Source organism: Monoraphidium neglectum (genome assembly GCF_000611645.1).
Source record: "Monoraphidium neglectum strain SAG 48.87 unplaced genomic scaffold scaffold01214, whole genome shotgun sequence".
Lineage (NCBI taxonomy): Eukaryota > Viridiplantae > Chlorophyta > Chlorophyceae > Sphaeropleales > Selenastraceae > Monoraphidium > Monoraphidium neglectum.
In genome coordinates this window covers 5,410-16,395 of record NW_014012414.1, presented here as the reverse complement: position 1 = coordinate 16,395, position 10,986 = coordinate 5,410, and the positions used below count along the sequence as shown (strand labels likewise).

The 10,986-nt window shown below is 63.4% G+C and overlaps 3 protein-coding genes across 3 annotated transcripts; 1 reads left to right on the top strand and 2 right to left on the bottom strand.

The window, feature by feature from the left end:
- Positions 1–324: 324 nt before the first annotated feature.
- Positions 325–1,702, bottom strand: MNEG_7060 (hypothetical protein; the record flags this gene model as incomplete). The annotated part of the gene is made up of 2 exons (XM_014044470.1): positions 325–1,299; positions 1,604–1,702. 2 exons carry the CDS (start codon positions 1,700–1,702, stop codon positions 325–327), a joined length of 1,074 nt encoding a protein of 357 aa, XP_013899924.1.
- Positions 1,703–6,115: 4,413 nt separating this feature from the next.
- On the top strand, positions 6,116–7,206 carry MNEG_7059 (hypothetical protein; the record flags this gene model as incomplete). Its single annotated transcript, XM_014044469.1, has 4 exons — positions 6,116–6,282; positions 6,457–6,566; positions 6,703–6,960; positions 7,118–7,206. 4 exons carry the CDS (start codon positions 6,116–6,118, stop codon positions 7,204–7,206), a joined length of 624 nt encoding a protein of 207 aa, XP_013899923.1.
- A 1,004-nt stretch (positions 7,207–8,210) lies between these two features.
- MNEG_7058 (hypothetical protein) lies at positions 8,211–10,018 on the bottom strand (the record flags this gene model as incomplete). Its single annotated transcript, XM_014044468.1, has 4 exons — positions 8,211–8,381; positions 8,699–8,902; positions 9,368–9,643; positions 9,752–10,018. The coding sequence occupies 4 exons, from the start codon at positions 10,016–10,018 to the stop codon at positions 8,211–8,213; spliced, it is 918 nt and encodes a 305-aa protein (XP_013899922.1).
- Positions 10,019–10,986: the final 968 nt, after the last annotated feature.

Here is a 10,986-nt window from a genome sequence, read left to right as displayed (position 1 = left end):
GTGGGTGAGTGCTTGAGAGTAGGTGGGTGTTGGGGTGGGCTGATTACGATGTGCACGGCATGGAAACGGTGTGTCGGCGTGACAAGCAGGAATTCGCTCAGCCTTGCCGCAGGGATCGTGCGCGGGTGTTTGTGTGCTGCGGCGGAGCCCGCGGCACTGACTACGGCTGCGCCGCGTCCGCGTCGCCCGCCACCACCACCCACACTCACACGCAACTGTGCATCACATCCCCTCCCCCCCTGTGTGTCCGCCCCGCACAGTGCCCACCTGGTGGACGTCTGAGATGATGTTGAGGGCGTGAGGCCCCACCAGGGCACCCCCGATCTACGCGCGGCAGCGGCAGCGACGCGTCGGCAGGACTACCAACGGGACCAGCCAGCCCAGAAGAGCTCTGCAGAAGTCTGGCAGCATCTGGCCCTGCCCCCCCGCGCCCGTGACATGCCCGCTCCCGTCCACCGACTGTAGCCAGCAAGCCCCGCGCCGCCGATGCGTCTCCGGCCGCCCCGCCCCACCCCACAGCGAGCCGCACACCGAGGGACCGCTCACCAGGTAACCCAGCACCGGGCTGCCGCCGGGGATGAGCTTGCAGACCGCCGGCACGCACACTATGCTGGTCAGCAACAGGTAGATCGTCTCCAGCAGCCCGCGCTCCGCGTCCCCGACGTGGATCGGCCCCAGCTTGTCCAGCAGCGGCTGCGCCAGCGACTGCAGCGCCGCGACCGCCGACGCGCCGAGCGGCGACTTGATGAAAGCCGACGCGGCGAACGCGACCGCGGCCACGAGCCCGACGACCACCCAGCGGTTGCGCTGCTTCGCGTCGGCCGCCGCCTTGGCGGCGGCGGCGACGGCGGCGGGGCTGGGGGCGGGCGGCGCCCTGGGCGCGTCGCCGGGCGCGGCGTCGGACGAGGCGGCGGCGCTGTCGGACCCGAGCAGCGCATCCACGCGCTGCATCGACTCAGACAGCGACCGCATGGCCACGCCGTCCACGCTCGCCAGCGTCGCCGCGCCGGGCGTGCCCCCATCGGTGCCGTCGACGCTCGCCGTCGCGTCGGCGACGGCGGCGGCGACCTCCTCCTCCACGCGCGCGTCGCTCTCAAAGTCCGCGGGCTCCGGGCTCAGCGCCTGCAGCGACTTGAGGGTCGCCGCGAGCGCCTGCTTGGTGGCTTCCACCACGGCCGCCGCCTCGACCTCGTCCTTGAGCGCGCCCCCCACCGCCTGCATCGCTGCCGCCGCCACATCCTCCACGTTCACGTCCGCGCCGCCCTCCGCTTGGATGGCCCGGTCGAACAGCACACAAACCTGACGCGGGAGCAAGAGCGTGCACGCACGCACGCACGCAGTGCACGCGGCGGCGGCGGTGGCGGCGACGGTTGAGCCGAGGCGGTGGCGGGCGGGGGCGGGCTGCCGTTCGGCCGCGGCGCAACGAGGCGGCTGCGCGGGTGTGCGGGCGGGCGCTGGCTCAGCGGCCGCCGGAGAGCTGGCGGCCGCTGCTGCTGTGCGCGCATGGTGTGGAGCGCAGCCGCTCGAGGCCGAGGTGAGGAGCGCGGGGCCGCAGCCAGCGGCGCGCTATTGCCGGGGCAGGGCGCGGCCCCGCGCTCCTCACCTCGGCCTCGAGCGCCTCGCGAACGCCTGTCGCCTTGGTATGCCTCATGATCGCCTCCGTCAGCGCCGTCCGCAGCGGCCTGAGCATCTCCTCGCGCATCTTCCGAGTGGACTTGCTGTCCTGCAGTCGCGGCGCGGGCGAGGGGCTGCCTTCGGTGCGGTGCTAGGGTCGCGCCGCGGCGCTCGGGAGCCGCTGACTTTGTTGGCGGCCAGCGGACCGGCGGTGGGGGCGTGCGATCGATGCGCTGGTGCGCAACGGCCCACCTCATCGATTGTTGCAGTCATGGGGTCAATCACAGGCTGTGGAGCGGCGTCGTTCGTGGACAGCCGGCGCCTGTGTAACGATGGACGCGGTCAGTGACGTCCAAGGCAGCGAGACACGCGACAGCTTCAGTCTCATTGTATTCCTCACCATTGCAAGAGCTGCCTATGCTTGGGATGGACTGCACTCATGCGCACTGCAGGTCGTGGCAGCACTGATCTCGGCAGGGAGGCTGCTCCCTGCCGCATTCTTCCAAGAGTTTGCATACTGTGTAATGTGATATTTGTCAGGTTGAGCTTCTACGGTGTCTAGCTTACGAAGCCCTGCAAGGGCGTTCGGCTAGCGACAAGACACGCTGTGCTCAGCTTTCTTTGATGAGACGGACGGCATCAATCAGTATATATGAATGTATGTGCAGGACGTCTGCGACGCGCCGCAAGGGAGTGCTGCAGCAGCAAAAAGCACCCCCTTACAGTAACTGCAAGGGGTCACCGGCCGCCGCTGCGCTTGCGATGTCGACTCCACCGACTGCGCACGCTCTGGGCTCATGTGCTTATGAGCCCAGAGCATATGCATACAACAATGAGCCAGAGAGTCGCAAGTCACAAGAGATTTGCCCTTGTATAAATCGTATGTCATGCTCCATCAAGCTCCCCCAGGCAGCGTGATTGCGTGTGCTGTACTGCAGAGATGCCGTCGCGGAGTGGCGCAGTGCAGGGGATGGCGAAACCCTTACATAATGTTAACATCCAGCCAACTCTCCATCTCATGTTGCGTTCATACCATACCTCCACCGATTTCTCTTCCCTTGACACCAGGTAAAACTTGGAACCAGAGACACACGCGACAAGAGGTGCCATAGCCTTGGCACTCATGTTTCTATGCTGCGGAACACGAGCAAGTGGGCACGCCCAGCCACGAGATGAGGCTGCTTCTTATTGCTGCAGCCAGCATCACACCAGCGGCTTGTTTGGCCTCTCATGCATACCTGCAGGCACAGACAATGGTGGGCATACGGCGGCTGAGAAATCAAGCGGAGTGGCAATTGCTGCAAGCAGCGCCGCTGAAACAGACGACGATGGCGTGCTGGGCATAACGGAATGCAAAGGAAGCGCATCGCAGCAGCATAAGACGTACGGCAACGGTACCGCTGCCACGCACCCGTGTGGATGCTTGTGGACACATTTCCACTGCGAGGAGCAGCAGTCGTGTCTTGTCAGCTTGGCCTCCCAGCCCAGCATCTCCTTTGGCAGCTGCGTGCCAGCCCACGCCGCGGGCGCGTCGCCAGGGCGTCGGTCTGCGATCTGCGCGACGGCATGCGCAGGGCAAGGGCGCACCTATCTTCTCTGCGCACTGCGGCGCGCAGGTTTTTCGGATCTGTTGGAGGGTGATTATCCGCCCAACATCAGCGCGCCATCTAACAAGATCACAGCACGCCAGGTGAGGCAGGGAGGGGTTCTGGGGGTCCATGCGTGTTATCAAGTTGACGCGCATTGCCGGTCCAAATACGCAGGCTAAACCTTGTGCAGTAGCCACATCAGCCAGGCCAGCAGCATCAACCCGGCATGTACGTCTTCGCTAGTTGAGACTTTTCTCGAGCTGCCCCGGTCGGCCTGCCACCTACCGTACCGCGCAGGTGATTCAGTGTATCGAGGGGTACCGGTGGAACGGGTATGGGCGGGGTTACCCCAGTCCCTTTGAGCACACTGCTGCTTGCTACATCTGTGAGCGGTGTCTGTAGTGGTGACCGCTCTCGCTGGGCGCCCCACGGTAAACAAACCCTCGTCAATGCATGCTTGATACGACGAATTTTCGTCTCAATCAACCAAGATCTCTTTGATATCTGTACTTCTTGTTGTTAGCCAGCATGACTGATGCACCGCAGGCGTGTGTCACCCGCACGTTGCATCCCAACAGCGTGCACGCCGTAGTCCCATAACGCGTACAAAACATCGGATCACGTCTACTCCTGCAGACAATTTGTGGCTGCACACTTACAGTCAGTGAATGCTCAGTGTTGCAGCTAGAGAGGAGCGCGGAAATCGACCGCGGCGCGACATCCATCATGATTTTTAACAAAATATCCTGATAACTCAGGTATGCTTGCGTTTTATCACGCGTTCGGACGCCTGGAGGCTTCTGGACAGTACCAACAGCCAGTCCGTCAGCCAGTCAGCAGCCCCTTCCGTGCGGCGGGCGCCCATGTGCTGCTGCAAAAATGCTACGTATGCCTGCGTGCTGCGACCGCAGCCAGCCAGCATTCTCCTGCCTGCCCTGATGTAAGGGCCTGCCTTACCTCCAACGTTCAACGCAGCAACCAGCATTGTGTGGGGTAATGAGGTAACCAATGTCACGTTGTTTCACGGCCATGGACCTCAATGCTGCCGTCAGTCGGCGTTTCGTCATCAAGTGCACTTTCAACGTCGCCTACATTACATTGTGCTTTGCAATCAGCCTGGGTCTTCTCTTATTCTGTGCTTACAAGGCGAAACACCTTTGTGGGGCCGCCAGCAGTATGGCCGCAACACCCGCCCAACACAACTTCACTCAGGTCAGCTTACGACGGGCTTGATGAAAGAGTCCAGGTGCAAAGCACCCCGCAAAGCCCACCACTGCGTGCTACAGGCCTGAGGGGCTTGAAGGCATGGCGCGTGTTTGTGTCAGGCGCAAGCCCATGGTTTTGCCGTGAGCGCTGTTGCTGGCGTTGGGAGCCCGCATTGTAGCCCTACGGCGGCGGATACCCACGTTATGTGACACGGCACGACTTGCTGTGTTCAAGCAACAACCGCCGCTTGGCAGATGAATGTGCTGCACCACTTCCGACCAATCGGAAGTTCAATCATATGCACGTTCTCTCCTCCCGTGCTAGAAGCAATCCTGCCGTGCATGCAGCCTGCAACAATCATTGTCGAGACGCCCGACATGAACGCTTTTTACGTCATCTTTCCCACGATTCCGGATCCCTTCATGGGCGGCCAAATCAAGTGCGCAGACGTGGGGTCAGCAAAAAACTGCAAGGAGGATGGGGTGGTGCACCACTGCGCCTTGAAGTGCTCCATCCTGACACCAGCACAAAAACGAGGCCTGAAAAACGCAGGCACCTACAGCGTCCCCGCCATCATTCTGCACGTACCGGCAGCAGGCAGAGGACTGGCGGAACACATCCATATTGTCGAAATCACATACTGTAAGGCTCTCGTTTCCTGCTGGTGGCCTGCTCGAATGCCTTGATCAGACATGCCCTTGCGCGTGCCTGCGGGTGCAGCTAGCGAGAAGTGCCCTGCAATCGTGCCTGGCCCAACAGGCGTGAAGGGCACTGCGGTGCCCCTCCATGCTTCATTGAGGTGCGATTTGGCCGTGCCACATACACAGAGGCGGGGCAATGCATTTCGGCATCGATATGACAAGGTTGTGAAGATCCGTTTGCCTGCCGCTTTGTCGCCGGGCGCTCAAACCCGCCCAACAAAGAGGCGCACCAAAGTTGACAGCCCGGCAGACAAAACCCATAACCCAAAGGTCAGAAGATTTTTCGAGTGTCAAAGCTATGCTCATCCAACACTGCTGTGCAACATTAATAAATGGCCTCCACATCACCAGCATATGACTGGTGATGGAAGGGGGTGGGCAGACGCCACGGGACAACAAGGGACAGGACTCGTGCATTGGTTCATGCTGTGAAAGGGCGAATTGTCCCAGCAACGGCGAACGCATATACCTGTGTGGTGGCTTGTTGCATTGCACGAATGTGCTTCAGTGCAGAATGCACTACCGTACTGTGCCCATCATAGTTCGGATCCAAGGGTTCAAACCGCACTAGAGGCAAAATGAAAGCTGCCTATGCCTGTATTGCCTCACAGGCTTTGGCGCGTGCAGCGAAGTGACAGTATGAGTAGCTGCTGACCCGCGCACTTGAACGCGAAACGGCAGCAGCTGCCCAGGGGGCAGCAGGGAAGCAGGTGCGGGCCGCCAAAGGGATGGCCCTGCAGCTACAAGTGCACGTCTACAATCGCTTGACCACAATAACATCAGCTTCTTCCAACATCTTTCTTCAAGCCACGTAGACCGTGCTTCTGGCCACCCGCCCCTGAATTCGAACGAAGGTTGCAACAGGTGCGCCCATGCGGGTGACTATGAGCTGGTTTGGATCGTACTACGGAATATTGGGGTTTTCGCGCTTTGCGAATGGGCCGAGGGCAAAAAACACATGCTTGGCGGGCTTTTCCCAACATCAAGCACTCCCTGGCTCCATGCATGCGCGTGCGCGCAGCCATGAGCCCGGAGGAGATTGACAGGGCTGTGAAGCAGGTGCTGCTGAAGGACCTGCGCATCCAGTGCAGGGCGCGCGGCATCAGCCCCGCGGGCGGCAAGGAGCAGCTGGCCGAGCGCGTCAGGGAGCACATGCTCGAAACAGGGGATTTGTAAGTGCATCGGGGGCAGGAGGGGGCGTCTTTGCTCTGGCCAGCGGGTGCGCCGTGCACACAGCCCAGATCACCATGCTGTGGCGTTGCGGTGCGATTCCGCCCTTGTACACAATCAGCGCCCGCCTTACTCATGGATGTGATTACTGTTCATGTATTCACCCACCTCTGCAGCTCCATGAAGAATGAGACCGGGGAAGACCTTGTCATCAACACAGTTGCTGGCACCAACTCAGCCGACGTCGCGCAGGGCTTTGCCAAGAACAACTATTCACGCCCATCAGGTAGTTGGTGGGTGCGGCGATGTATTTTCCAGAGAGTGGGTGCATAGCAGGGTGGCTGCTGGGTTCTAGAAGCATGCATGGCGGGCAAGAGAGCCGCCCCACCACTGAATGGAGCCCCTTGCCCACCCCCTTGTAGGCCAGAACGTCGGCAACTTTATGACTGACAGGAACAGCAGCCGCGTCCTCGCGCCCCCCGGCGGCGCCACAAGCATTGTCTTCGGCGACGCGTCCTCCGCCGCCGCTGAGAATGCGCCCTCGCCACGGAGCAAGCAGGCTGCGCCGCTGTCGCCGGCGGCGATCGCCGGCCTGCCCGCGGGGAGGCCGGGCCCGCCGCCCGGAGCGCTGAGCGTGGGCTCCGAGTCCAGGGCCAACAACAACTACGCGCGCCCCAGCGGTGAGGAGAAGCGGCCTTCGGCTGGGACGGACTCTGCTGTATTGTGCGCTAATCCAAGGTGACATGCAAGAGCCGTCAGCCTGTGCAACCTACGAGCTCAACCACGGCTTTGCACGTGCCACCCGGCCGCACGGTGTCCTCTGCTCTCTCGATGCAGGCCAGAATGTCGGCAACTTTTTGACAGACAAGAACTCCAGCCGCGTGGTTGCGCCCCCAGGCGGCACAAGCCAGATCATCTTTGGCTGATGACCTGCGAGCTTCACCCGACGGTTACGGGACGTCAAACAGCCACGGCCCACCGACCCAGCTGCCAACCAAGCCAGCGGTGTGATACTTGGGAGTAGACCGGGCCTCTTGCGTCGCATCCGACCGCTGTGGCCGCAAGCCTATGTCCAGTGATACGGTATGCTTTGCACAGCCCCGTGATGGGTTGCCCAGAGGCGCCTATTGGCCTCCGTCATGGATAGCTGATCGCTTGCAGCAATTACTGCGGTGCGCGCGATGAGCGCAAATTGCAAGAGTGCGTGGTCCCAAGCCCCAGGGCGCTTCCCGGGGCACCCGCGTGTGCAGGGTGTCGTGATGCTTTCTAAGTTAAAATCGCGGGGTGTAAAGCGCCAAGTGTTGGTCTAATTTCAGCCTCTTGTGGGGGTGGGGCCTCCTGCAAAAAATTGCCTAGGCCAAGACGTGGTTGCGCAAGCTGTGTATGCACGGCTTACCTGAAAAAGGGGCTCGCCATAACAGGCTCTAATCACATTGACGGAATTGCAGGAAGCGGATTTGGTGCAAAAGCAGGTCACACATGCGAGAGGCAATCCTGGTGCGGCTGATCTCCTGCCCGACGCCACAAGCAGAACGTTGCTTGTGTTGCGCACGCCGCGTGGCAAGCCTCCTCACCAGCGCTGCTGGATGCAACTGAGAACTCAACAAAACGAGTAGGACCACAAAGTTTATTGGGGTGGGGCCAGCGTGGGGGTGCGAGCAGCGGTGTGCCAAGGAAGGACAGCCGCAAGCCCGCCAGGGGCGGCGCAGCAAGACGAAGGAAACGTAGCCGCCTCCCCGCGCATCCGACAGCTGCGCCAAAAGCGTCCAAGCTCCACCTTGACACGCGACGCGCAGGCAGGGGCGTTGGCAGCCCAATGCGCGTGCGAGTTTGCTGCAAAGCCGCGACGACGCGCTTGTCCACGGCGCCAAGACAGTAGTCGCCGCGGCGTGCCGAGGGGCACGCAGGCGGGCGCCGCCACGCCTGCTGCCTACTGCTCGGAAAAGGCGACGCGCAGGGCCGCGTGGCGGTTCTTGACCTCGCTCTGCAGCGGCATCCAGCGCTCCCGCAGCATCTTGGCGGTGCGCGCGTTGAGCGACGTGGCGAGCTGGCGGACGCGCGAGTGCACGTGGTAGATCTCGGCGGGGCTCTTGCGCAGCACCTAGCGCGCGAAAGAGGGGCAAGCAAGGCGGGGTGGGGCGGCGGGGTTGCGAGGTGCTGTCGAGGCTGCCTGGGCGGGCGGACATCACTAGAGCCAGGTGGGCTGCTCACTGCGCGCCAGCGACTGCGGCAGCCCGGCCCTCTGCCAGAGGCTCAGGGAGCCCATGCGTACCCGAAGCGCATCGCCGGCGCCGCGCGAGGCGCCACTACCCAGCCCACAGCGTGCTGCCGCGTCTTGGCCCACCCCGGGAGCCGGGCTCGCCAAACCCCCTTCACATCTCCTGGCCCCCGCCCAGGCCCTTGCAGGCCGCCCCTCACCCTGAGCATGGCGTCGACCTCGTCCTCCCCCTTGTGCATGAGGAACACGTCCTCGTGGCCCAGGAAGGAGTAGGCCCTCAGCACCGCCTCGTCAGCGATGACGGGGACGCCCGTGGTGAGGGACGACACCACCGTGGAGCTCATCTTGGAGGTGAGGTACGCGGGGGACCCCAGCACCAGCAGCAGCGCGTGCGTGTGGTGAATCTGGGCGGCGCAGCGCCGGCAGGGCAGGAGGGCGGGATGGGGAGGGGAAGAAGTGTGCACGGGGCGCACTAGCAGACTTATGGGGTGGCGGCAGCCGGCAGTATGTGACAACGAGCCGCCGGCTGGCTGTGACGTCAAGCCACCCTCTAGCCAACTGACCCTCAAGTGCCAAACATGCGTTCATTGGGCGCACACGCGCACGCGCACAGGAGTGCACATTCCCAAATGATTGACATCCCAGGAAATGCAGGCACAAGTGTGTATGCACGCGCGCGCACCCACCCACCCACACACACACACGCACGCGCGCAAACGCACACGCACCCACACACACACACACACACACACACACACACGCGCACACACACACACACACACACACGAACACACACTTGCACACACACATGCGCGCACACACACACACACAAACACACAAAAACACCTACACACACCCCTGCACCCCACCTGCTCATAGTATTCCGGGTACCGCTGGTTGAAGTGCACCGTGGTCAGCGACTTGACGCCCTCCGGCAGGTTGAGGTTGTCCACGCTGCCCCGCCCCACCAGGTGCAGGTGCAGCGGCGGCGCCGGCGGCTTGGTCGGCAGGTGGCCTCGCGCGACGTGGACGCGCAGCAGCTCCCAGACGCGCGCGTAGTTGCGGCGCTGCGGCTCGAAGTTGCCCTGGATGGCGAAGCCGTGGAGGCAGCTGATGGCGTTGAGGCTGGACAGCGTGCATGACCCCTGCGCGGCGGGCGGCGGGGAGGGAATAAAGACTCAATAAGAGCAGCCACGCGTTGCAGAAAGGCCCCTCCCAACGCCCCTCTCTGCCGTCGTCCCTCAACCCCCAACCTCTAGGCGTGCGCAGCCACGCGCCTTGGGCTGGAACTGCAGCGTGGCCATGGCCCAGCCGACGTCGAGCGTGAGGTTTGCCCGCGCCGACGAGGCCACGTGCGGCGCGAGCGCCACGATGTGCACGCGGGGCGCGAGGCCCTGCAGCCGCTGCAGCGCGCGATTGTTGCCGTTGTGCACCAGCATGACGCTGGATATGGGCAGGGCCACGTCCAGGAAGCGCTGGGTGACGATGATGTCATGATGATGCGACAGGGAGGTTGTCATGGGCAGTGGCAACGCGGCGCAGCGTCAGCGACGGGGTGGCCGGGCGCTTGAGACAGCAGCAGCAGGTGCACAGCAGCAGTCGCACAGCGGCACCTTTCCAGCGAGCTGCCTGTGGGTGTCAGGGTCCTGCCTGGCTAGTGAGGTGTTCCTGGTCTGAACACAGCCTAAGGAGGCCCTCAACTGCTTTCAGCTGTCCTAGCCCTCTGCAACACACACACACACACACACACACACACACACACACACACACGCACGCACGCACGCACGCGCACACACACACACACGCACACAGGTCGACCGCCAGGCGGAGGACCGCTGCCACCGCCTGGGGCAGACGCGCAAGGTCACGGTGTACCGCCTCGTCTGCAACAACACCGTTGACGCGGGTGCGGCCCGCGGAAGAAAGCGGCCCGAGGGGCCGCCGCCGCCCCTGGCCCGATGCGCTTGGGTTGAGACGGGAGGAGCGGCCTCTGACTGCACGCACTGGGCATGCTGGCGCGCTGATTGCCAGACGTCCCAGTACCTGCAACCACCCTTGGGCACGAGCGGGCCGATGCCTGCTCGCTGAATGCGTCAGCGTGCCTTGCTTGCCAGCCGTCCAGTTGTGCCGCCCTTTCCGCAACCGCCGGCGTTCCTCTCCTGCACCCACCACCGCCGGCTTGACCCCAACCCCTCGGCGCCCCTCTCTCTCGCCCCGGCCCCCAGACATCTATGCAATCCAGCAGCGGAAGCTGCGGCTCGACGCAGCAGTCCTGGAGGGCGTCACCATCAGCACAGAGGCCGAGGGCGGCCGGGGGCGCGGCCGCGGCCGCGGCGGCCGCGGGCGTGGCGGCGTGTCTGCGGCCGATGCGCGGCACATGGGGGCGATCCTGGCTGCGCTGCTGGGGGACGAGGACGAGGAGGGCGGCGGGGGCGGCGGCGGCGACGGCGGGGGCGAGCAGGAGGACGAGCAGGGCGGCGGCGGCGGG